Source organism: Girardinichthys multiradiatus, chromosome 23 (assembly GCF_021462225.1).
Source record: "Girardinichthys multiradiatus isolate DD_20200921_A chromosome 23, DD_fGirMul_XY1, whole genome shotgun sequence".
NCBI lineage: Eukaryota > Metazoa > Chordata > Actinopteri > Cyprinodontiformes > Goodeidae > Girardinichthys > Girardinichthys multiradiatus.
The window spans coordinates 41,052,650-41,079,717 of NC_061815.1; the positions used below are offsets into that span (position 1 = coordinate 41,052,650).

At 41.0% G+C, this 27,068-nt stretch overlaps 1 protein-coding gene and 2 long non-coding RNA genes across 4 annotated transcripts; 2 read left to right on the forward strand and 1 right to left on the reverse strand.

Moving 5' to 3' along the window:
- Positions 1-226: 226 nt before the first annotated feature.
- On the reverse strand, positions 227-6,308 carry npas4a (neuronal PAS domain protein 4a). Its single transcript, XM_047352685.1, has 8 exons — positions 5,728-6,308; positions 5,201-5,364; positions 5,016-5,118; positions 4,388-4,697; positions 4,173-4,282; positions 3,890-4,025; positions 2,012-3,783; positions 227-1,902 (listed from the first exon to the last, which is right to left on the reverse strand). The coding sequence occupies exons 1-8, from the start codon at positions 5,900-5,902 to the stop codon at positions 1,874-1,876; spliced, it is 2,799 nt and encodes a 932-aa protein (XP_047208641.1). The 5' UTR covers positions 5,903-6,308; the 3' UTR covers positions 227-1,873.
- Positions 6,309-6,548: 240 nt separating this feature from the next.
- LOC124859837 lies at positions 6,549-7,400 on the forward strand. The gene is made up of 3 exons (XR_007036205.1): positions 6,549-6,706; positions 6,972-7,064; positions 7,149-7,400. It is a non-coding gene; the product is annotated as an uncharacterized LOC124859837 (long non-coding RNA).
- A 7,683-nt stretch (positions 7,401-15,083) lies between these two features.
- Positions 15,084-17,748, forward strand: LOC124860029. 2 transcript variants are annotated; one of them, XR_007036253.1, is made up of 3 exons: positions 15,084-15,302; positions 16,076-16,187; positions 16,408-17,748. It is a non-coding gene; the product is annotated as an uncharacterized LOC124860029 (long non-coding RNA). The 2 variants fall into 2 exon arrangements; XR_007036252.1 differs by having other exon boundaries at positions 16,076-16,166.
- The last annotated feature ends 9,320 nt before the right edge of the window (positions 17,749-27,068 follow it).

A 27,068-nucleotide genomic window follows, 5' to 3' on the forward strand; every position in this document is an offset into this window, starting at 1 on the left:
AAAAAAAACCTCAATGCCAAGTGTGTGCGTCAGTCTGAGTCAGATAGTGTCTCATTCTGTCTCGTCATACGTGTGCGTCAGAGCTGTTGCTGAGCGAAACTCGCTTCGGGGGAAGAAACGCGGGAGAGGGAAAGGGAGGGAGGAAAAGATGATGATGATGATGATGATGATGGTGATGTTGATGAGGCTGAGGGAGGAACAGAAAGCTTGACTCTGACGACACAAATGCATCAGCAGCATTAAGTGCACTTTAATATAAATGCATTTGTATGACAACCAAATACACTTATCAGCATCACAATAGAACACTGGTTCACAATGTCCATTCTGCAGTAAATAATAGGAATAATAAGAATACTAATAAGATGTTCAGAATATATTCCATCTTACGCAGTAAAAATCTCTCTCTTCTGTATGTACAGACCAATAACTGTTTCATACAAATGTACAAATGTGTACAACCTTTCAGAAAACAACATATGCCTACATCCTCAGACATAATGCATATGATTTAACATCTTTTTTTGTTCAAATATCACACATACAGTAGTAGAATTTTTACACATGTATATTAACTTAGCCTTGAATAGCTAGAACGTAGGAATCAATCCTTTACTTGACCGTAGACAACTCTACGTGAGCATGTCGACACCATGGGAATTGTACCATTCTCAACCCGTGTCGTTTGGTAACTGAATAGAAATAGCACCCCGTCCCCATTTTCATTTTTTTAAAACAAAACCTTTGTATTTTAAACCCCTCTCAAAACAGAAGAATTGCTCATTCAACATAGTCAATTTGTGCCTCGCTGCACCGCGCTCCAGCGGAGCCACGATGCGACCGTCCGCTCGTTTGGAGTGGACGAAGGGTTCAGAGTTCAGGAGGTCAGGTGGGGCCGTCTCAGGCACACAGGAGCCGCTATAAGCTGCCAGCATTGCAAATATTGATGCTGCAAGAATATCCAGCCAACTGCCCCACGGCCAAAAGCAGGGAAGAAGAAGAGGAGTAGGAGGGGGACCCAATGAGCCCACATTCAGAGTCTTAATGTACAGTACAGAGTAGAAGTGGGTTTGTGGCATGACCAGAGTCCAAGCAAACTTCCAGAGAAGCTGTTTTCTTCAGATGCCAGGACTTCTTAATATCTTTTCTTTTGCTTGCAAACCATATAGATACACAAGATTTCAGATGGAGTGATAGATATGAAATGTTAAAGGTTTAAACGTCGCAAACTCAAACCTCAAACTATCTCAGTTTTAGCTTCATGGCATTTCTTAGTTTTGGAAAACTTTTAAACCAGAACTGTGGCTCTGGTGACTAAATCTGAAGATTTAATGCACGAAATCTTCCTATATTCTACTACTGATTGTTTTCGCACTTAGGTCGTAAACGATTGTAAACATTTGACTTCCAGTATCATTTGAGTTTTGGGTTTGCGTTGCTGCATGTCAGGCAAAAAAGTGCTATGATTCATCCCACTACTGAAATAGCAAGAAATGCATCATTGTTTTTGTTCACAACAGTTATTTCACTACGAGTGAATACACATACGTATCTGGAGTCTGATCATCTCTGAAGCTCTTGAGAAGTCACCACGTGGACTCAGAACCCAGGCAGTTCTGGGTCCATGCGGTCGGACCGTCATGTGAATCTTGCACCAGTTAGTTTTTATTTTTTGCAGTATTACACAGAAAAATGACTGAACAAAAATATAAAGCCAATCTTTGTTCTCGGCAGACATGTAGGAGATGAAGTCCTTAAGTTGTATATACATTATGTATATTTATACACTTAATTGTTTTTTACTTTTCAGTAAAAGGGTCTCCACAAAATATGACAATATGCCATACTTAATGAAGTAAGTCACAGACTTATTTTAGAACGGAGGAACACTTCCACTCCCATCTGAAAGACAAAAAAAAAAAAACAGGAGAAGAGGAAAATTAACAATTGAAGTCACAGTGTTTGCATATCAGTTCAAAAAGGTGAGATACCAAAAGCAACAAATGCTCACCTTTGTGGAAGCACTGTGGCGATGGATGACATTGGAGTTGATACAACTCAGGTTGTTGCCCTAAGCCAGGGGCGATCGAGGCACCTGCCCCAAACATGGGTTCCAGGACGGCCAGTTCCTCCAGGAGGGACTGAGTGCAAGACACGGCAGGCGTGGGCAAGGCGACGGGCATGGAGGTGGTGGGGCTCGGGGAGGCGGTGAGGAGGAGGGGAGGGGAAGCTGGGATGGAGGAGCAAGAGGACACAGGAGATGACACCACCTCAATCTCCATTGCTTCCTCCGCCAGCCCCTCCCCGTCCACCTTCACCCCAGCCTCAGCAGCCACAGTCGCCCCGCATCCGGCCATGGAGTTACTTTGCGCCGATTGGACGCTACAGATGTGGCCCACTCCCTCAAACTGGGAGGGTTGGTGCCAACACACTGGGGTCTGAGGAGAAGTTGGGCTCGAGGGATCTGACATAGGGGACTTCAAAGGGGACAGGGCAGAGAGGTTTGGTGTCTGGGGTGGAGCAAAGTCGTCTTGCAGAAGGGTTTCTAGGATGCTCTCTTCAAACAGAGATTCATCATCATCGAGGAAGATGGGAATGTCCAGACCTCTCCATGTTTTTATGGGATAAAACTCCCTTAGCATTTGGACTTGATCGGCAGGTTCAATAGCTGGAGACAGGAAGGGAGATGGAGGGGAGGAGGAGGGTGATAGCGAAGGAGGGGAGAGTTTGGACAAGAGAGGATCCATGTAGAACCCCTCAGCCAGGGAGCTGATGTGTTGAGCCAAGAGGGAAATTTCCGCCCTCTCTTTCTCCCTCTCAACAGAGAAGAAGGAGAGGCAGGGATGTTTACCAGGTGATGCCTCAGGGGTGAGCAGGCCTTCAGGAGGAAACTGGAGGGGCCCCAGTGGTACATCTACGTAAAGTGGGCCCCGTACCTCGGGCAGGGTCATCACTGTGCAATCCCCATCTCCTGGACTATCGGGTGTGGGGGGTAATTTCTCATATAGGGAGCCGCTGCAGGTCTCAACAGGGAAAAGGAGGTCAGTGGACAGAATGGGCAGAGCAAGGGGGAGCTTGGTGGAGAGAGTGGTGGGAGGTGTGGGACTAGAGGCTGTAGTTGGTGGGGCTGTGGAGGAGGCCGAGGGGGCCAAGGAGGTGGTGGCAGTGGCAGTTGTTGCTGAGGGGGGTGGAGTGGTGGTACCAGTTGGGTCAAAGCTAAAGAGGGGTTCACTGAACTGGAAGCTGGTTCCCCCAACCTGAGGGGTGTAAGGGGGAGTGCACACAAACTCTTTGGTCTGCTGAGCTTGTGAGGTGGGTACAGGGGGGAGAGGCAGGGGGAGAGCTGGGAGTGGGAGGTCGAGCTGGAAGGAGGGAGGAAGGAGAATGTTCTGAGTTAAAAAGTCTAAATCTGCTACTGTTTCAACGGTGACTGGAGTGGGTGAAGAAGCAGCTGAAGGGGTTTCAGTTGGATGCTGCTGAAAGAAGCTTTCCTCCTCCAGAGAAGAGATACTGGAGCGAGGGTCTCCTTCCAGCTGCATGGGCTCAGTGATGGAGCTCCCCGGTTCATCAGAGGAGCCAACGCTGCAGCCTGCAGTGCTGAAGTCAAAGGACTGGGCTGACAGGCCGCTGCTACCTGGTGTGAACACCTGGTCTGGGCTGGAGAGGGTCTCTGGAGACTGCAAACTCAAACCCTCCTGCTGAGATGTACCAGCACTCAGAACCAGGGTCAGCTGAGTCTGCTCTGAGCTGAGCTGCTGACGCACCGACCAGGCTTCAGAGTCACTGAAAGAAGAAAGAGAAAACGGGTGAGTAAATTTAGTGTTTACTCACATTATCCTGTATGTTTCCTTTACATTTACTCGGTGTGTTTTTAAAGAGTAATACATACCTGATGATGTAGTTGTTGCTGCTAATGGGAATGTCTCCATGCTGCAGCTGAAGCACCATGTAGAGCCAAACCCAGGACAGGTCTTGAGCCTGAACACGAACCACCATTTCAGCTCTGCCCTCTCCACCTTCTCTCACTGTCAACAACAGTTGCAGAACACGTTAGGATTGCTGCGTAATCACATTAATCATCTTGGTGTTTCTCATTGTGTGAATGTGCCAGTGGGCACAGTGTGGGCATGGATGGTTGTAAAGTGCTTAATTAGTATGAACAATGCACTTACATAGGCTGCGGTGCTGAGCAGAGGCGTGTGACAGATCCTGTGGGTGGAGAAGGCTGTACCAGGAGCGGGAGCATAAAGCTGTCACATCATAGCCCAGATATGTGCTTATGCTGCAGGGTAGAGTGGGTGGAGATGAGATTTTCCATGTCTTCATCCAACAAACTAAATAACCTCATAATTTGTGCAACTCATGAAAGAAAGAAAGACAAACTCACCTGTCCTGTGCCACCTGCAGCCTCATATCACGGCCATGCTGGGAGTGGAAGCAAGCCAGGAACAAGTTGGTCTCAGCCAGGGGAGGGGCAGAGGCCGGGTCCCTCTCTGCCCCAGACCCAGATCGAGTAGGCTGAGGTTCCAGGGGGGTGCAGAAACACACCCACACAGGGTTGGTGGTCCAGTAGGAGCTGGCGGTGGGGGCAGTAGAAGGGGATGCGAGGCAGCGAGCTCGGATCAGAACCAGCTTATTTCCGGCACTCTGCCTCCGCACAGACTTGGAGGTGTTGAAACGGCAGCGGAAGAGACGGTCTGTTCGAGGAGAAAATGGGAGGAGGTTCATTAGAAATAATAATTAGTTCAGGGTTGGATGGTGTAAACTAAACAATTTAATTACAGCACAGTTAATTATGGAGTACCACAGGGTTTGGTGCTTAAGGTAATTCTAGTAGCAAGAAACGGTATCATAATATCACTTTCTGGGGTTTGCAAAGTTGTCAGTTACAGTTTATTGAACTGGGATGATTCATTATTATGGAGGGTATCTTTTATTTCTCATCCCTTTTCACTTTTCAGTGTGTAATAAAGAAAGAATAGCCATTAAACTAAGAAAAGAACACTGTGTCTTACCCGTCTCAAGTGATGTAGAAACAGACAGCTTGGTCCTCATGATGAAGTGATCTGCAGCATCGATGATATCATAAACACTGTCACCTTGTGCCACAAGATCCACCTGAAACAAAGACACCCAGTGTTAAGCCCATCTGAAACAACCTTCCTGTGTTGAGGAATGGAGGAGCTTTATGTATACTCACCATGGAGTGTCCGAGGTGTTCTGAGACGCTGTCAGACAGGTAGAGCAGCTTCCCTTCTCCAGTAAGCAGCATCAGGAAGCCCGGCAGTGCCTCCATCAGCACCGATAGCTCATGAAAAGACAGAAACGCTGCGCTCTCCTCAAGACTACCAACAGATCCAGCCTCTGGGAAGAAAGGGAGAAAACAGCTGTTAATAAAGAGAGGTTTTGATATATGGCGCAGTACAAGCATCATTTTCAGCACCATGGACATCGCAAGGACAGCGTCGAAAGCAACGAGGGAAAAAAAATGACAGTTTCAGCACCATGGCCAGCACCAAATCTGCGTTTATTGTTTTTAAAGCCTTTCAGCACCATGGACAACGACACTGACAATTTAGCACTTCATAAACTATCTTTAATCATATTTAGATGAGTTACAGATGTAGATTTGATTCTAAAATCAGATTTTGTCACACCAAGGCTCAAACACTTGTTGATTCCTGCACTATGCTGGAGATTAATCAACAGGTTGTGTTTTGTTTCTACCTTGAGTAAAGAAGACGGACTTCCTGGTGTACATGCAGGCCAGGGACATGATGTGCAGGTACGAGAGCCGCGCTTTATCTGCATCAGAGATGGGCAACAGGTCCTTCAGGTTTCGGATCTCGGCGTTGATCTGGTCCCGTCGCGCCTTGGACGCACCTTTGGTTGAGCGGTACATCGTGGTCTGTTGCTGCGGCGAACCGGCAAAGTCCCTCCAGGTGTTCAGTTGCAAAGCGGAATGCTGTTAAAGGTCTGTTGAAGAGTCCCGTCTGTCTCCTCAGATGTGTTCAGAGACAGGTTATAGAAATGAGGGGAGAAAAAGGTGTGCTATTGGACTTTCATCTCAGCTGTTTTTTTTTCTTTTTCTCCAGAGCAAGGTTTTTATAAAACCTTCTCCCTTCGTCCCTCCTTTCGGAGTGCAGGTGAATCGGCGGCTGCAGGTCGCCGTCTCTTCTGGCTCAGAAGTCCGGAACCCGTAAATCTGGTTGAGGGACACTGCTCGCCGGTCTCTTATATAGCCTGGGACTCCACCGGAGCAGGGGGGCTCCCGACGCACCAACACCGACGTAAAACGGAGGGAGGAGGAGGTAGAAGGGGGATAGATATGCCTCATATGAATGCATACAGCGCTGAGAGTCTCCCCCTCCTTCTCCTATGCCCTCTCCTCTCTGTGACTCTTCCTCGACGTCAGCTCTTCCCTTTACTCGGTCGTGACGTCGGCTAGAAATCGGGAGCTCCGGCGACGCAAAAAGCCCGATTTGGACAAAACCGAGTAGAGGGCGGAGCCATCGTAAAAACGTAAACGGAGTCACCGGGCTCCGGTGATTTGTGAAAGGAGGAGGACGAGGAAGAGGGGGGATAGGATGAGAGGACTGTGCTGAATACGAACGAGTTCTGTGTGTTTATATGTCTGGCACCTGCCTGTTTGCCCCGGACCTGTCAGTAAACACGGCAGGTGTTTGTTAGACAACAGTTACCGCCTGTAAGTCAAATGTTAGAGATTGATGGAGATTATCTGCTGCCAGGGAGGCAGGCGTGGATCCTGAGACTTGTTTTCTTTGTACTATTTGAGCATCAAATACTAACAAAACTCTCATTATTGAGGCAAAATGTTAATTTTAAACTATTAACAAAACATATAATATTTACAGGAAATAATTAGATAATTAAAAGCTAGTCATGATAAAATAAATGACGCATGAAATTAAACACAATGAGCAATTAAAGATGAGATTTTTCCATTTCAGCTGCCTTTGAAGTTTAAACCATGACGTTCATCTCTGACTCTGGACCATCGCTCTCTCATTATTTTTCTTCTTCTGATGTGCTTCAAAGTTACAGTAGGGTTTTACAAAGTCTTAATGAAAGGTCCATCCGTTTTTAATGAATGGCGCTCATGAATTATTCCGCGTTTCTAAAAATAGATCTCACCAGTGACCGACATGAAGGAGCGCGCTGCGCGCCCCCGCATCCCGTTCCAGCTCCCATCCCTCCTATTCATAAAGAGACCTGCAGAGGATAAACGAGCCGCAGGATATAACCAACTGTCCACAAATGCAGGACACATTTATCACTCTGCTTTGATTTTAAAAGACATCCTTACGAATTACTAGTTTATAAGGAGGCGAAATCACAAGGTGATGCAGGTATTCCAGCAAAGATTCAGCTCAAATTTATAGTTTCTACAATTCAAATCAAAGTCAAATCTTATATTATATATATATATATATATATATATATATACATATATATATTTCTCTGATAAATTTGAAATAATTAGCCAAACAGTAGTGATAAATTGAAAATCTGTTGTCTTATTTTGACTTTAGGAAATCGAGATGATGAATAATCCTGCTTCAGTGCTACTGTGTTGTAAATCTGCCTCCTGGCTCTCATCCAATGACTCAGCCACCTCTGTTTCCTCTTCCTACATCACTGACTCCAGACTGCTAATGACCTAAAGGTACAAAACCAAAACCAGATAATCAGACAAGAATTACAAGTTTGTACTTTGATGTAGTGTTAAACTCTGTTTTTAATCTAGCCATCTAAAAATTACTACTATTTGTACATTTTATACCCCATTTTTTTCACTTTGCAACTTGGCAGCTGTCAAAACTGTGAGAAAAATAGTTTTTCGTCTCCGCAGGACATCATACGGATGAGCGCCACCCCTAAAGCTGAGAGAAATACGTTTCACACCCATCTGTTGTTAAACTGGAGACTTTTATAAGTCAGGACAGTGAAATCAGTTCAGTGAATGCAGCTCACTCAGAGGAGACATAATTAGAGGCTGTATGGTCACTTTATCAAACTGAATCAGAAAAGATCACAGTTTAGTCACACAGTGTGTTTCAAATATACTAAATACATTTTGTCTTCATGTGTCAATGAGCATCCATCTGGTGGTGCACTTAGTGACTGTGTTTTAGTCTAGTTCAATAAAATTAAATTCTGTTTTAAAATTCGGAATAATTCATTGGCAACAGTGAGAAGGAACAACTCCCTTTTAAAGTAAGGAACCTCCAGCAGAACAATGCAAGTTATGACTGACCATATGGCATCTCCGGCTAGGAGGTGAGAAGACAGAAAGCATTTACTGGAAAAGCACGAGCACTGAGCCAGGAGTACTTTTTATGGGAAAGAAAAACAGAGTACACAGAGTTAGAGACAGCTGAACATAGAACGACTGAGCAAAGTGTGTTTTCTTTGGAAAGTTAAAACATCTAACACCTAAGAACAAGCCTATGCTCACTTTCTTCTGTAGAAAGAAAAAATGAAGTGTTTTACTAGGTATATTACTATTATATTATATTATTAATTTATAATAATATTATAATATTATTATATTATATTATATTATTATATTTACTATGTATATTTACTGTGTAAAGGTTTTAACTAACCCCTCATTTCTTCATATTTTGCCTCCCATGAGCCAGGTTCTTTTTAGAACCTTTATTTATGTTTTTCTATAAAATTTCGCTGCTTTTCTATTTATATTCAGCCCACTCTGTTTTTACTCTACGGTGTAACAGATTCACGACAATTCAGGGGAGTAACCAGTGTTGTTTCTACACACGTTAAACCATCAGCCTTTCTCAAAGACACATTTTTTTTCCATTTCATTAGACTGACCTATGAGAAAGATAAAAATGAGATAATTTGACAGATAGAAATAGTTTTTAAGCCCCTACAAGCTGATTTTAGAACGCTATTAGCTGAAATCCTGGTGTAAAGTAGATGATTAAATTAAAGATGATGCATCTGTCAGATCCTGGGTCAGTTCTTCCCTGGACGTCTTCCAGTTTATTAAAGACATTACTTTCACAGTTTTAGTCCAGGCATTTCTTTCTTTGTTTCCTATTTGTCCGATATCTTAATGCACACTCTTTGCAACATATATTGTCATGTTCAGGTACAGGGGCTTGACAGAAAATTATGGAAAAACTGCCAGAGTCCAAAGAATAACTCTGAAATGTCTTCAGAAAGTTCAGAGAGCCATTGATCAGCATCCTTCTGGAAGATTTATAAGAAAATTGTAGCACTTTTTTTTATATCTTAAAGTGCATTATAAATTTAGCTCTTAGGCAGCAACGTCTATGCTAAAGATTATTCAAAAGTTTTGCTCTGTATTGTATCTCTGTTTCCATCAGTTAATCAGTATCAATAATATATATATTCATAAGACTGCTAACAGGTTACTCTACCATTTACTTTAATGCAGGAGTCTGCAATGTGCAGCTCTGGAACCGGAAGCGATTTTTTGGACCTTCCACTCTTTTAATAAGGTTGGAAACTATTTGCTTTTTTTTTTTACATCATTTTCCACAAATACCAATGTCCCATAGAAGAAAACGTATCCATCATCTTTTTTTTTATTTTAAAACTTAAAAATAAAAATAAAATTGTATTTTTAAAAAATGAATATAAATACATTTCTCATAGTAGAAATTCATAAAAAATAATAGTGTGTCTTTTTTTAATAGATCAGGTAAACATTTGCGGCTCTAAAAGGTTTTATATAGCTCCACTGAGGGTGAGAATGGCTCTTTGGAGTGTAAACTCTGTATCGCCTTCAAGGATTATGAAGATCATTTACATTTTTATGCGTCTTTATTCAAATAAACAATTTAAGTTCCCATGTTGCATCCTGCATGTTTACACCCGGTTTGCTGGCTGTAAGTGAAACCATCCTACTACCTGCTGAAAACAGGTTGTTAATTGTATTGAACTCAAACCACTTTTCACTTCCCTGACACTTGTTTCAATGAAAACGCTTTCCTTCCTTTTAATTACTCCAGTAAAGAAAAAAAAACAATGAACCACTCCCAAGTCCAGGCTTTAAATCACTCAAGCTAAGTGTAATTAGACTTTGCTTATACTACAAAAACTATTAAAAAAAAACCTTTCCAAGGAACCCTAATAAATGTACACGGATCATGACATCATTAAATAACAGGTAATATGGATAATAAACAAGTGTCTTCTAAAAATAAACATTTATTTCTTTGTTGTAGTGTTTTATACAAAGTGGCTAACTGTCTCTAAATTATGATATATTAGCATTTCCAAGCAAACATGACCTCCAGACAGTTATTTATGTGGATGCTGTTTTATTTAGGATTTGTGTTCAGTACCCAGGTAATGAAAACATCTCTGTCAGGATTTATGTGGGCTGAAGAGGCTTTTATTATTATGCAGGAGCTCCCAGAACAGAAGCACTCCAGGTTGTTTGTTTTTCCCTCACCCAAGCGGTTCTGTAGATACTTCATCTGTCCCAGCAACATCCTGCTCTCTGTGTCGTCTCAAGCGCTTCCATTCTCACTGTTGTCATAAGAACTCCAATAACATGAGAAATGCTTGTGGTGGTATCGTAGATAAGGACGATTCAGTGAAGAGGCAGGCAGAGGATGAGCGACAGGTTGTAGGGACAAGTGTGCTGTCTCCCTGACAGCAAATGGACTCAAAGGGATCCAATTAGAGGACCGTCATTGTGCCAGAAACTCTTGTTTGTCTCAGTATTCATGCAGAGGCTCATTTGGTCTTATAATCCTCTCTGCTACAACCACTCATCAAAGCTTATTAACTCAAGCACTCACTCCTTAATTTTCACGCTTTCTGTTCCTTTTTTTTTAACTCAATCACCTCTTCTCTTCATCATAAATTTGCCTGCTCTCTATGGGCACAGTTTTGGGCCAAAGATTTTGTACTGTCATAGACGAAGATTTATGTTTGCAGGAAGGATTTGTATTCATGATTTTATTCGGTGCAGTTTAACATCTGAATACAGATAACATTTGCCTTGCAGAATTATGGATTCTATGCTATAGACCAACAAGAAGTAGTGTGTAATTGCGAGGTGGAAGGAAACTTTTCAAAGCTTTCAAACAAATAAAAAAATCTGAATTCTTGGCAAAATAGCTCAAGCAGCACTTTAACTACTATTCTTCACGATTGCCCTACATTTAGCCCATCAACTCGAACCATCCTCTCATTCTCCGCTGCAGAAAACATCCCAACAGCATGATGACAGCGTGTCAGTGTAACCACTCTGCAAACACTGGATTTAGCTAAAGAATCCAAATCAGAAGATCCTCCTGGGACCACTAAACGTTTTCTGCAACTGATGACAGGCGTCTACCTTACAATCAATCAATCAATCAATCAAAAAGAGCTTCAGTTTAAGGATGTAAATGTACCCAATTAGATTATTGCACATTTTTTATTTATTTGATTTACTTTCCTGATTTGTTTATATTTTGGTTCAAATAAGATGAGCATGTTGTATTAGAGGTGAAAAAAGATTAGAAATTGGATTTATCATGTTCCTAATTTTAACATCATGACATTTTAAGGGGTTTGTACACTTTTGAGAGTAATTTGTTTCATTGTATCTTCTTTTTTTAGTTTAGTACAAATCGGTCTTAAATTCCCAGATTGTAGATTTGATAAATTCTGCCTCGAAACATGCTGTCTATGTTCATCACACTTCTCTTAGTCCTGATTGGCTGTTTGATCTTTCTTCTTCTTTCTTTGAAATTTTACAGTGTGTTGTGATGTTACCACTGTTTGACTTTTGGGCCTCTGTTGCCAGGTGCTTACACACATTCCCATTTTTTATAACAGCAGCCAAAAACAATCTATAGTGATCAATAAAATAGACAAATCCAGAAAAATCTTTAAAGGATCCTAGAGCAGATGCTCCCTGGACCCTCTTTGGAAATTATACAATGACTGAAAATATGCATTCTCTATGAGGCAACATGTGAACTTTAAGAAAGAACCAACTGAGTCACAGGTTGCTATGGTGATTTCCTTCTTTATTTATGGAGCAAACATGTAGGGGACAACGGAGTACCATCTTTTAGCAGACGTTTTTTCAGTCACTGAGTTAAAAACAATATGTTTTCTTCTAAACCAAACAGTTTTAAGCTGGTTTGAATTTAATGGCATAAAAGTGTATTAAATAAAAAATTGGCACTGCTGCCAATATTCTTGCAATTATTAACCGCAATGATGAAAATTGCTGCAAGTGGTGGTGAGATGACACACCTGTGAAAAGCAATAAAATAAAATTCTCTATATACCGATACAAAATACATACAAATCATTACATTATAAGGTGTGTCCAAATTTCTGACTGGTAGTACATATATATCACTCTGCTATTACCAAATAAAAAGGAAACATTTTCTTCAAGAGTTTATTATAAGAAATATAATCACTAACTTTGCTCTTTGCCTTCTCTGGATGTATTCTCATGCATTTGGTTATTCTAGATCCAAAAGGCTAATATTACAGTTTTTTCCCAGCTTTTCACAAAGTATAGGCAATGCAATATTAAAAAGGTCAAAAATCAGGTTGAGATAATTTTGAATTGTCATTTTTTTCTAAAGTTTTGCTCCTGTGACACACAAGAGATGCCACCACTGTGTCACAGAAGATGCATTTCAACATTCGGGGTAAAAGAAAATAAACCATCCTCTGTCCACTCTCATTCTCACTCACATTCACCCTGTCGCTCATCCACACACCGTTACAAAAACCTACTCATTTGCTCACATTTGACACCCCTGACACACTGCTTCTCCTCCTCCTTCAGTGTGTCCACACTCACACTGAGCAGATGTACAAAGGGCAGGAACTATTCTGGCTCTTTCTGTTCACACTCCTTTTGAAGCAACAACAAGTGGGACTTTTGCAGCTTCACCCGTTGACAGTGACTGCAGATGAGGAACGAGCGGCCTGTTCCTTTGCTAACTTAGTCATCTCACTGCAGGGAACAGAGCGCTCAGATCCGCCAGCAGCCCCATCATCTTCTGGTGTGAAAGTTAACTGCAGACAAGGAAGAAAATTGCACAGATAATGAGACATGAATTGTGTTTATCTCACATGTGAATAAGTGATTCATTTTTGGACCGATTCAAGGTTATTTGTTAAAAGGAGGAGAAAGTGGTTAGTTTTAAAGGAGATTTTGCTCAAGGTAAGCATAACTGAATGGTTGCAGTTTATTTTTACACCCAGAGTCAAGGTCTGCACTCTGCTTCTTGTGAGAAAGGAGCTAATCTGTCGCGTAGCAACACCTCCCACTCCTGCATTGAAGCAAGAGCAAAAGAGGAGGTGAAATAACAGTGTTGAGTTAAGGGGGGAAAATTTGGGAAATGTATTAATAGAAAGCTTGGGGAGTGGACCAAGAGGTTGAAAACATATATCCCTTCTAAAAATCTCGATGGCATCTATTTAACACACCATCAGCTTGTTATTTTCCAGAATGGGTAAAAGAGAATCTGGTGGATTGAAACCCACGTTTTAATATCTGATCTAAAACATCCATTTATTTTCTGCACCCACCTAATCATGTTTAGGGTCGTGGTGGGCTGGTGCCAACCTCCAGGGTAGTTTAGTATCTTTGCTTAACCTTGGATGCCAGGTTTTGGACTTTGGGGGGAAACCAGAGTAGCTGGACTTGAGATTGAAACCGAGGACATGCTATCTGAAATCTCTTGGGTTATTTCTGTGACCTTGAAGTTGGGTTTATGCTGTTGGGACAGAAGTTTGTTGGGTTAGAGAAGAAACTAGAAGAAGCCATGTCATTCTTCACAGTGCTACTGTTGATGGATGGCACATTAAATTGTTACAGTTTGAGAAATAATGATATTCTGTTCCATCATTAGACTTCTAGGAACGTCTTCTAATGGATGAGACTGAAATGGTAAGTTGGAGCAATTATGCTGTTTAATAATGTTAATATCAGTGACCAGCTTTAATCAGTGGCTGTTTTTGATGTGTATAATATGGCTCTTGGCCCAGGACAGCATTGCCTGAGGACACAGCATTGCATTAAAAAAAGATGTCGGCTGCAGCCCAAACATGATTTCTTTGGGTTATTTGTCCATTCAATGGGAAGCAATCCTGTTTAAAGAATTTGGCCCTCATTTGATGAGCCCTATTTTAAAATCCCTAAAACGTACCGGTCTTGTTGGGTCATCTCTTAAATTCTTTGTGTAAAGATGAAGCATAATTCTGATTAGATCCATTTGTTTTAGATCTTAACATTAGGTTACATAATTTATTTTAACCCAAACATTACTTGCTTGCGGATTTATGTGTCACTCTAACCATTTTTAAGCTGAAAACCACACCAAATCTGTTCGGTAAAATCCCATAACCCAACCCGTCCCATATTTGAACCAGGACTTGGTTAACAAAATAGTTTTTAACCAGCAGTTTTAGGACAGGAGACATTGCTGACCCCTGCCCATCATGCTGCTCAATCAGAAGCACATGGAACTAATTCCTGGAGATTTTAAGTACTTTATATCTGATGTTGTTCATTCTATTTGTCAGGATGTGATATTTTGGACTTTGTGTTTTGTTTTGTTTACTGTTAACTAGAGGTTTCTTGTTTATGGCTTTGTATTCATGTTTTCAGTTTTTCCTTCAGTTCTGGTTTTCTTCTGCCACCCAGTGTGTTCTCCTCTCACCCTTTGTTCCCTTGGCGTTGCTTTCCTGTTCTTAGAATGGTTTCATTATTATTAGTTCTCCGGTCCCCCTTAGCCTTGTTCCTCTAGTTTATCTTTGTTCTCTAGTTCCTCCTTTATAGGTTAGCTTTAGTTATTGTTTACTTTTATTCTAGTCCTCGTTTCCTCTGCTTCATCCTCAGTTTGGTTCAGTCAGTGTTTGTTTAGGTTTGTTTACTTTTTAGTCAGGGTTCCTGTTTTGTTAAGTGTTTAGGCCTTAGGTTGTTGTGTTCCCTCAAATTTCTCAGTTTCCTTTAGTTCATGTTTATTCTTGATTCTTATGTTTTATTTATCTTTGTTTATAGTTTTGTTTTAGGTCTGCTCATTGTCTTGTTAATTAGTTGTATTAGGTTCACCTGTTCCCTCTGCCTTCCTGCCTCCTTGCCTCACCTGTCCTTAGTTCCTTTGATTACCTGCCTTTTCTCTCTGCATATTAGTTGGTTTGTTTCATTATGTTTTGTGGGTTCCTTGTGTTACAACTCGCTCATACTCGCTACCCTCGTCCATGCCATGATCCTGCAGTGTTCAGCCTTGTAAGTTTTGGATTCCACTCTGGTCAGTACCTGCCGTGTGTTTTTTGTTACGTTTTGATACTTTGAATAAAGCTCTGGATTTCACAATGCTGCTACCAAGCTCTTGTCTGCACTTTGGTCCAACCCAAAACCACTCCGTGACAGTATTAGCACAGAATGTAGAGGGCTGCCACATCTATGGTGTTTTTACACATTTACCCATCTAAACTGGACTAAGATTTCTAGATTTTTATTCAGCAGTTTTTATATCCTTCTGGACAATTAAATACAAAACATATAACCTGGAAATGATTGTGGAACGTTGTTGGATCTTAAACATATGTTCCTCAAATCATCAAACTAAGTTAGGCTGAAGTTTTGTAAATGCAAAATGGGCCGTTTACCTGTTTTTTGGTATCTAGACTAATTTAGATCAGCTCTATGTCAAACTCTTTCAAACCTTCCAGATCAGAATAAGATTTTACTCCATTAAGTACAGGTTCAGGCATAGTCTATCATGCTTAAACTCCTAATCTCTTTGTTATTCAACCAAGGGCTGCTTAAGAACCACGTGTCTGGTTTAAAATCCTAATTTATAGTTTTACATAGACTGAAAAATGAACTTTTGTTTATTTTGACCAGAAAATATTCTCAAAAATAAAAATCCTGATGGCTAAAATATCACATTTGTTATGGCAAATCAAAGATAAAGGATGCATGTTGAATATAAAACGATATAAAAAAATCTTGAACATTTAAAAAAAGGGATAAGGAATCAATTTTTATAAACACAAATATTTGTCAATCCTCCTCTAGACCTGGAAGAGATTATCCAGACTGCACAGAAACGTAAACCCGGTGAGGTGAAGACTCCAGCAACACTTGAAATACAGATGAGCCAACCCCGGTGATTTTATTTATTAATAAAGTATGTTCCTCAGTGTTTTTAATAGTGCCAGCAACGTTTGGTTTACAGCTTCTTAAAATGACAATTAACACAAGCAGCATTGTTTTTTTGTAGTTTTTTTTTAAAAAGGAGATAAAAACAAAAATGTTTGTCGTTGCAATGATATAACAGGGGCAAGAACATGTAGCACTGCAGCGCTCTGTTATTGAAAGTGTTTCTATATCTGTTTTCACTGTTATAGGGAGGTGTTCCAGGCACGTCCCACCGTGAGGAGGGATGTCTGGGCGTCTCTGCTGAGTCTGCTGCCCCTGCGACCCGGTCCTGGATAAAGCAGAAGACGACGAGTACTATTATAGTTGTTAGCCTGGTCCATGAGTACAACAACTGTTACAATTAGAGAAAATGTATCATGCTAACCTACCCGGATATTAATGCAGACGTGTGACAAATAAAAGGTAGAATCAAAGAGTGTTTCAGTAACTGTTTGGCCTCCACTTGCTGAAAGAAATGCTATTTATTAATAATCTGTTTTAAGGTGAAGGTGATTTCTCAGAAAAGCTCTTTGTTGACATGCAATGACTTCTTCCATAAAGATGCTGTCAGCAAAATGTTCTCCAACACCATTCTAACTCCACCAGGCTGTCTCACTGTTTGATGTGTTATAATTCAGTCTTACAAACAAACACAAATGTGAACAAAATATTGAAATTAACAGTTCTCTCTGTGTTTTTATTGTTAGCTTTTTGTCTTGTTTTCAAAGTGTGAACTTGACACATTACACCAAGTAAAATTAGTCGTGTCTGCCGTGTGAGTCATCAGCTTATCCACTTTCCATATGGCTTTATTTTTCTTTTTTTATTTATTTCATTTCTACTGGAACCACTCACCAAGTTTTTTGCTACACATTCTAAGGTTTGAGTTGGAAATGCAGCTCATATTATACTATTTTAGATGTGTTAGTAAAAGGTTTCATGGTTTTAAATTGTATTTCCCACATTTTGCCATTCTACAGCCACAGACTTCAATGTGTTTTATCAGTTTTCTGTGATTTGAGGCTTCTGAAGGCTGTTGGGTGCACTTTTTATTTCAGGGTATTAGAATAAAAAGAACTGAATACAAACCACACTTAGACTTTTATTTAGGGTTGTAACATAAAAAAGGTTTGTTTACCTTTGCATGAAATTGATAGGCAAACCTTTGAATTCTCCCTCTACCTAGTGAATATTTTTGAATTTGTAATCTATTAAAATGAGAGCAAACAGATTTGAAACCACCTGTCAGTGCTTGCATGCGTTTGGAACTTGCAACCTGTGGCTCGGGAGCCATGTCTGGCTCTTTAGGGTCTCCACAGTGGCTCAAAATATGTTCGACCAATTATAATATAAAACTGAGCAGTATTTTTGATGTATCAAAGTAAGAACAAAACTGGGAATCATTTTCTGTTAAGCTTTTTGTATTTTTTGTTTATTTTCCATTAGTATCTAGCAACCCATTCTAGAAAATGTTTCAATTATTTAAAAGTGTTTTATAACCTTGATAAATACTGTTAATTAAAAATAAATTTTACATTTTAATCAATTTAGATTTATTTATTTTATTTATTTTATTTATTTTATCAGTTGATTAAAAGCATAATAATTTAGAAGATTCATGTGTGTTTTTGTGGAACTGGGGGTTTTGTGTGTAATTGGGGGTAATGACATAAATGTTTCCTTTGAAAAGGTTACTGACCCCATGGTCTAGAAGAAGAAAGAACGTGTTTCTGCTTCTTAAAGCTGTATTCTTCTCTTTCTGTGCTTGGGAAGCCACTAATCTTAGATTTGTTTTACTGCCATCATGTTTCTGTCTGGCGAAGCCACAGAAATGTATTATTGGTTATGTAAATGCAGCAGACTTGCTAATCAGTATATATTTTGGGGATATTTGAGCAACATATTTTACCTTCAGCCTAGTTTTGTCTCTGCTGAAGTGGATCTATGGATAGCCAGACACAGCTTGTGAATGCTAGCCTCACAGACGCCCACCCTGCTGCCTGCTGCTCCTCACCTCCCGCCGTTTTATCCATCTTCCCCCTCCCTCTCGGTGAGCCGAGCAGCCTTGTACTTTTCTCTTCTCATTTCAATATCAGGTTTATTTTTAGCAGTCAGTGAACAGAAGTTTTTCAACCTGCGCTCTTTGAGTTGTGCTCGAGTTCTCCCCAAGGCCCCTGGATTATACCTAGACTCTCATGAGAACATGGAGACAATGGCTCGATAAACAGCCTTGATGGGTTTTATTGAGGATTGAGCGGGCCAGGAGTGGCTGCTTTTGTGTCCGACTGAATGAGTGTCTATACTTAAACAGAGGATGGAGATGTTTAAGATGTGCAGAGGTTTTCAAGGTAATGCCTCTGGACAGTTTTACTCATCCATATAAACTTTTACCTAATAACTCCAATATATTGAGTAAAAACATATCTACATATGTCTGTGAAGTTATCTCGACATTTAAACTGGTTTTGGGTCTCATACTGTAACATACCAGCACAGACAGTGGCTCTTTTCTCTATGACTCTCGGTTGGTGCTGATGCAGGGTTGCCATGGTGATATGATGTAGATGTGTTACATCATGAGAGACCTCCTAGCAGCAGATCTTTCCCTGAGACTCCTCTTGTTTTTTCTCTCCTCCATCGATTAGCTCTCAGTCTCCTTTTTCAGTCCAAAAGGTCAAGTACAGATAAACTGGGGAGAAGATAGAAAGACATTGGGACACATTCTTTGAAGCGTTCATGTTTTTTATCTGAGTCTACACCTGGAGGAGACTGATTGATGGGCTGACATGAGGAGCGGACTGAGTGGCTTTAAAAGGCCAGTCCAAACTACACGTCTATTGATCTTGTAATTTTAGAACCAATCACACGATTTCCCCCACTTCCTCCCCTTAGTTTCCCTCTTATGTTGTCTGCTCTTCCTCATCCACTCAGTCCGAGCTGATTCACGGCCGGATAGGGCTGGTCACTTTTTATCAGCTGTGGCTCATTCATTTCTTCCCACAAAGAACTGTTCTCCATCCAACCATCTATCCATCCATCCATTGTAAGGTGTCACAAAGCCTGAAACAGCACCAGGTTGCAGAGAAGCTCGACAAAGCAACCTTTTAGGGGTTGATATTGTTTTGTGCTGTCAAGATGAACCTTTTAACCGCACATTTGGCTATAAATAATATAAACAGTGTGGTCTCTATGTTGCCTGATTGTTATGGAGGCTTGCTGAGCATTCATTGGCCGGGCAGATTGTATCTATTTTTGGAGGTGTTTATGAGCAGATGTAAACATTCCTGTGGGCAATGGTGCAATGTAACAAAATGCATTTGCTCTGTTTTAGTGTCTGAGAGCTTTAGGTAAGTATACGGCGGGGCGGCCACTATAAGCAAAGTGAGCATTTGCAGTTAATGTGGGGGCAATGCAGATCTAACAGATTTTAATATCAGACAAAATTAACCTGGGTGAAAACAAAAAGCACTTTTCTGATTGGGAATTCCTTTAATAAGGGGAAAAAACTATGCAAATCGAGCTGGCCCTATGTGGAAAAACTGACTGCCACCTTTGTAAAACAATGACTGTGATTAGACACATTGTTTTGTTTCGGTTTCACAAGTCACACCAAAATTACGGCCTGACTTGTAGAATCAGGAAATCACTAAAGTAGAGCCTCAAATGTACCTAGAAAGGTATGTGTTATGTTACATCGGGTGTAAAACTGATAAAACATTTCGGATGAAGGTCATACTATATCTTAGTCGAACATGGTGATGGGAGTGTGATGATTCAGGGATGTTTTGCTGTAAGTGCTGGAACAATAAATCAAGCTCTAGCATAAAATCCTGAAGGAGAATGTCCATTCATCAGTTTGTGACTCTGAGCTCACGCACACTTGGTATTCTGTATTTCTTTTTACTGTCTACCAAAAACATGACTTTCAGATGCTACTCATTAGCTGTAGCTGTTTTAAGCCTGACAGTTCTTTTTTTGTATTTTACTTGTCTTCTTTCTTAATTTTTTAGGCTCACAGTCACAACTTCCTCAGAACAAAAACATCAAAACACCCACAAAAAGCTTAAAGAATAATTAATTAAAAGAACCTGGCTCAACATATGAAGAAATTAGATTTTAAACTACAACTACTTTTGATTTAGAAACCTCCGAGTAGGTAAGTCCAATTATGTCAAATCTACACTTATTTAGTTTTCTAAATGTTCTTTTAATCACCTTTAAATCCACTCTGCTCTTTCCTTTAATTCAGTTCTTAAAAATTGCCTCAGCAGCCAATCAATTGTCGGTTCTTCATTCATTTTGTGTTTTTCACATTCACAGTATTCCTCTTCTTCAGCCTTCTGCTCCCTGCCATTGTCATGTACCTTTCACTTTCCTTCACTGTTATTTTTCTCAGGGCTGTATGTCTTTTCAGCATCAGGCTCTTTTGGCGCTCTACACCCACACACCCATAGCAACACGCTGTCGTCTCTTGGTAACAACATTTACGCAACGAGTGGAGAAACTGAAAATAAAATGGGCATGGGTTTGGTTTACAGTCTTTCATAAATAACTTTCAACCCAACATGACAGTTGATGTTTCATCCCAAAATATGTTCAAGTTCAGGGATTTCTCTTTAATTTAATGCACAGCCCTTTATCACTTTAAGTTTTCAGAGTCCTGCATTTTTTTCTTGTAATCATCCTGCTGTTAATCGCTTACAAGTAGCTAAGAATTGCTAGTACATTCATGGCAGGTTACACTGACCCAAGGTAATGAACACACCCAGCAACTGAAGCTGCAACTGAACCAGACTGATAAGCTAATTATTTGCAGTTTTAACAAGAAAGTCACTGCTGATTCATTAGAACCGCAGCTTAACAAGAGTCTGGCATGTAAGCTCCTTCGTTATATATAGAGGACATAAGTAGAGGACAAGAATAAAGAAATATTTAAATATTGCATATGTTGTATATTTATGACGTGTATAATGGATGTTTTTGGTTTTATTGTCAAATAAGGTTTAAATGCTTTGTTTTTTTTATGCTAAACATTGATGTTTAGCATAAAAAAAGCTCTTTAGCAGTTCCTGTCTGCTGGATTCATCATAATTTCCCAATTAGTACATTATTTCAAACTTTTTAATTATCCATGTGTGTGTAGACTATAACTACATAATAAGCCAACTGAGCATCATAGCACTTACTGCGAACATGGCATGCTAACAACAACATGTGCAGAGTTATCTTTACATCCTTGTGCAGCATTGTGTCTCAGAACTTCTTCCTCGCAATGTCTCCCCGAAATAATAATGTTTCAGTTGCAAGTTAGAAAACCAGTTGGAGTTGCTGTTAGAGCCCAGGCTACATAATGCAAGCTAATAACAGCGTATTTTTCTGCATTTTTAACATTATAAAACTGTATGTTCAATGTAACAAAATAAAGTTGAAGGGTACTATGTGTGTGACTGATTTATTGAGATACAAGCTGACCGAAACAAATAAACGGGTTATTACTGGAGTCCTTACATGGGGTGGCAGACATGTTGAGTTTGTAAATGTTGTTTTTTATTGTTTTGGTGCAGTACCAACTCTCTTGTTTTAGCCGAGATATCCTCTAATTGGCAAAACCCGATGCCCTAAAATTTTATCTAAACGCTATTTTCTAACCATTAGATGGCGCTCTTACAGATTCCAGGTTTGGTTTGACCATATTTGTATAAGAGGAGATCATATAAAGCAAATAAATCAAATGTAGTTAAGACAAATGCTTTTACAGCTTAATATAAATACAGATATCTCCATCTATCCACCCACTGTCTTCCACTTATCCGAGGTACTGGAGGTAACAGGTCCAGGAAGGAATCCCAGAAAGACTCTACAACCCTCTACAGGGGATCCTAACATTTTCCCAGGCCATAAGTCTTTAATAGTCCCTCCAGTGAGTCTGAGGTCTGCATCGGCCTTCTCCCAGGGAGGCATGCCATGGAAAACTTGCAACGGGTGATGTCCAAGAAACATCTTAATCAGATGCCTGAACCACCTTAGCTGACACCTTTCAGTGTGAGCTGCAGAAGCTCTGAGCTCCCCCTGGATGATGCAGCTCTTCACTTTATCTCTAAACAAGACCAGCAAGGTCTTCCAGCCACTCGTATCCTGGGTTTGGTTCTTTCAGTCTTGATTTAGATGACATTCTCTTATGTGCAGGTTGGAGCGTTGATGGATCGGTACAACTTTCAGCTCAGTTCTTTCTGTGCCATGTTGCACTTGAGCAACACCATCATTACTACTGATGAAGCCCCAGTCCTATCCATACCTTCCTTTATTGTTCCATCACTTGTATACAAGACACCAAGATACTTGAATTCCCCGGTTTGAGACAGAGGAGGGATGGTTTCTTCTTCTCTGAGTGGCCTTTCAGGCCTCATTTCACTGTGGAGAAAGACACTGTTACCTGCCAACTTGCCTTCTGCTTTTGTTCTGGGGTTCGTTCACACATTTCGCACTCCCCAGATCCCTGTCCCCAAGGCGAACATTTCACCTTTGTCCGGTTGAGAACTATGGCCTCAGACTAACTAATACCTGCGAGAATAATTGTCTTAATAACGTCTCTTTCCTTATGTTTGCAAATAAAAAGCAATTTCTTCCTACAGGCCTCTTCTTTCTTGAATTGTGTTTGGAAAATGTTTTACAGTTTTTTTTTTTATCACATTGATATTTTTTGCTGTTTTTATGAATGATTTTCCCACATTGGTCACCCTCTTACATCTGTGCATGTTGTATGTAAATATCGAGAGGAGAGAAGCCATTTCCTGCTTCAAGCCCTCACTAATTCACATCCATAAACAGCGCAGCACTCCTCATTTTGTATAACCTTGTTTTCTGGTCCTGCAGATACCACTGGCCACTCCAATTGAGGTGCCTGGGGTTGTGGGTTGAGGTAAATGACACTCCACCTCACCCTTTCATTCAGAAATGCCTGCATTCTAGTGTAGTGGAAGGGGGAGCATGGAGAGCTTTTTGTAATACAATAGAAGGAGATCAAAGAGGAAAAGGCTGCTGCTCCATCCTGACAAAATGCATTGAATAATAAGTGATAGAGCATGCTGGTTTTTTCTCTGGCTTCATTTTTTCCAATCTCGCGTCACCTCCTACCACCAGTGCTCTCTCAGCATCCTACAGGGTACATTTTGTCCAGAGATTCGCTCATACTCCAGACAAGGTGCCAAAACTCAGAGTCCCAGGGGCTTCATTCCCCACTCTTCCCCTCTCTGCTGTCCTGAACACTCCTCCCACTCAACCGTGTGGGCACTGCCACTCTTAGTGAAACGCTCTCCCGGTATAAACACCCACGCCTTGCACACAAATAAACAAGTATGCAGACAGGGGATACGAGTGCAGACTGACTAATGCAAATGTTTAAATGCTTTATTTGATTACTGCTCTTGAACACACTCACAGAAACACACTGAGATATTACAGCATACAGCCAGATTATGAAGGGATGAGTTCAGACAAGCTGAGGCCTTTAAATACACCATTACAGTAGATTTGCGATTTGTTCATGCTGGTCAATGGAGCGGGGGGGTGGTGGGTCATGGGTCCACATGTGTTTTGCGTGTCTCAAGGTATCTTGTGGAGGGTGCCGCAGGAGTTTGTGGTGCCTGGGTTTCTTTGAAGGGCTATCTGTTCCCTTTACACCAACAGCTTGAGGTGTGTCCGCATTCATGGGACAAAGTCGAGCTTAATCCCAGAGCTGGGACTCCATCTGGGCTGCCCCTTGTGACCTATAACCTTTGTGGTGTTCATGTGTGGGATCTGAAGATGTAGTCCTGGAGAAGAGGGTGACCTGAGGTTCACATATTTCCTGCTGGCATAAAGGCATGACCTTCAGGGTTCACTGGAACAGTTCACATGCAGCCAAGTGTAAAGTGGCTCAAATGAAAGTCAGCTCCTCTGTCTAAAGCAATGGTTCTCAGCTGTTAAAAGGTGGATGGGCCTATGGTCAGTTTGTGCCTCAAGCAATGGATGGATGGATGGATGGATGGATTCTTGTACTTTTTTTTGCTGGTTCTTGAATCTAATTTAATATATTTTCACCTCATTTTAAGCAGTTTGCCTTGTGGAGCTAGGTATTATCTATTTTACATCGCATTTAGTTGTTTTATGCATTTATCCAAGATCTTTTTAATGTCCTTATTGTTCTCTCTTTATATCCATTCTTTCTGTTGGAGATTCCTGTGTTTTCCATTCAACACCCAAATCCTACTGAACCTTTGAACCCCGTTGAAGACCTCCACCATGTCAGCATCACAGTGTTTTGCTTAGATCTTTTTAATTTAAGTGACTGGACGGTACTCCCCTCTAATTCGAACACAAACCTCCTACCCTAATGCACTCTTTAACACCATCTCCAGGCTCTGTCATCTCTGCTCTCCATCACAACAGTCTTTCAGGAAAGAAAAATCTGCAGTGCAGCATAATCTCAGAACTTGGCGTACTTACAGCTTCTTCATCACTTTATAAAGTCACCCGTAGTATTTCCTCCTACAGGTGTGTGTGTGTTTGTGGGAAATGGAGGAAAAATGTCGGCTCTATCTCCGTCAACTGGGTTATGAAACCAGCACTGTTACCTCAGGCTGCTGCTATTTCTGGATCCTGCAGAGGATGTATGCGGGATCTGCTGCCCCCTGCTGGTTGAAAGGCGTCAAGTCCAATTACATAAAACAGAGGCTGTGTGTGAGTCATCACACACATCCCCCCGTTGAGGACAGATGGAGGTGTGTGTGGGATGGGGCGGAGGAAAACAGTGGTGGACTCTTAAACAAGGGGTTCCCCCCTCTCTCTTTCTCTCTCTCTCTCACTTTCTGTTTTTTTCTTTTTTTGTGGGCCAGGAGCTTCAGTTGCTGCTGTGAAATACTGAAAGTAAAAATAGAACAAAAAACTGAAAAGGTTTGTTTTTGTTTAACTACGTGTACAGCAATTTTCCTAATAATTGAACAATTTTTAGATTTCAGTCTGCCTCTCACACACAAGAAGCACATTTTAGACTATTAATGACAGCAAAGAGATGGGACTGTTGGGAAATATCAGGCTGCAGCTAAAGGCATCCAAGTACAGAAGTCCTGGAGTTTATAATGCTACACACATGAGAATGCTGGGCGGTTTCTGATGAGAGTGTGGGTGGAGGCAATGATGAGGTTGCATTTTAGGTTTTGGAAGCGTGGATCTTCCTACGAACTAAGGTGAAACGTCCTTTTCTCTGCCATTACAGGCAAAGAGATTCATCTAATTTTACATATATTACAGCTAATACAAGAGATATTAGGGGTTGGACTGCTGCTCTTTGCTTGGTGCATATAAGTAGGTTACCTAACGGTGCGTTAGGTTAGATAACATTGGATGATCTCTTCTAAACTCATATGAATTTGAAGCATGAAGGACACTTGCTTTTTTTTTGTTCAATGCAACTACAGTATTGCACAAAAATCTTGAGTCACCACTCAGTTCAGCACATGTGATTTTGACCTAGTAATCCTAAACTCAAGGGATGAAGTAGTGTTGTAGTAGTGATGCCTTACATTTGGTGTGATCATACCTTCCATCCATCCACTGTTCGTGTCTGCCCAGAGTGTCCTTCATGCCTGGAGAACCTCCAAAGAGAGGATCTCAGGAGCCATCCTGATCAGATGCCCGAATCAACTCAACTGACTCCTTTTAGATTTTGATGAGCAGTGGGTGTACTCTAACCTTAACCCTAACCCACCAAGATACTTGGATCCCTCTCCGCCAGGAACCAGAGCCTTCACATGCAGCTGCGAATCAATCCAGCGCTAGCTGAAGACAGGGCCTGAAGATACCAACAAAGCCACATCGTTTGCAGAAAACAAAGAGAGCAAACACTAAAGTTTCCAAACCAGACATCCCCCTACCCAAAGCTTTACCTTCAGGTCCTGTCCATGAAACACGACCGGTGTGTTACAGTGGTGCAAAGGAGTGAATTAGACACTTTCTGGAACAAACATGGCTGAAAAAGTAAAAAAGAGAAAACCCCATCAAAGGAATTTGTCCAATTACCTTCAGGCCAATGCTATGCTGTCCACAAGATGAGAAATTATTACTACATCTACTACTCCAAGTCCTTCACCAGGCTGCCACACAAGAGCAACATCTTAGTTTCCTAAGAGAAAACCAGCCACTGTTATATGTATCTTCTATGCATATACAGGTCCTTCTCAAAATATTAGCATATTGTGATTAAGTTCATTATTTTCCATAATGTCATGATGAAAATTTAACATTTATATATTTTAAATTCATTGCAAACTAACTGAAATATTTCAGGTCTTTTATTGTCTTAATACGGATGATTGTGGCATACAGCTCATGAAAACCCAAAATTCCTATCTCACAAAATTAGCATATCATTAAAAGGGTCTCTAAACGAGCTATGAACCTAATCATCTGAATCAACGAGTTAACTCTAAACACCTGCAAAAGATTCCTGAGGCCTTTAAAACTCCCAGCCTGGTTCATCACTCAAAACCCCAATCATGGGTAAGACTGCCGACCTGACTGTTGTCCAGAAGGCCACTATTGACACCCTCAAGCAAGAGGGTAAGACACAGAAAGAAATTTGTGAACGAATAGGCTGTTCCCAGAGTGCTGTATCAAGGCACCTCAGTGGGAAGTCTGTGGGAAGGAAAAAGTGTGGCAGAAAACGCTGCACAACGAGAAGAGGTGACCGGACCCTGAGGAAGATTGTGGAGAAGGGCCGATTCCAGACCTTGGGGGACCTGCGGAAGCAGTGGACTGAGTCTGGAGTAGAAACATCCAGAGCCACCGTGCACAGGCGTGTGCAGGAAATGGGCTACAGGTGCCGCATTCCCCA

Bases quoted from the DNA above. Each gene is read 5' to 3' on its own strand.
- npas4a (XM_047352685.1), bottom strand. From the start codon at position 5,902: ATGTACCGCTCAACCAAAGGTGCGTCCAAGGCGCGACGGGACCAGATC. The intron at 4,698-5,015 runs GTAAGACACAGT...CTCCTCGAACAG, and splicing joins TTCTACATCACTTGAGACGG to ACCGTCTCTTCCGCTGCCGT. The intron at 1,903-2,011 runs GTGAGCATTTGT...TTTGTCTTTCAG, and splicing joins GCCACAGTGCTTCCACAAAG to ATGGGAGTGGAAGTGTTCCT.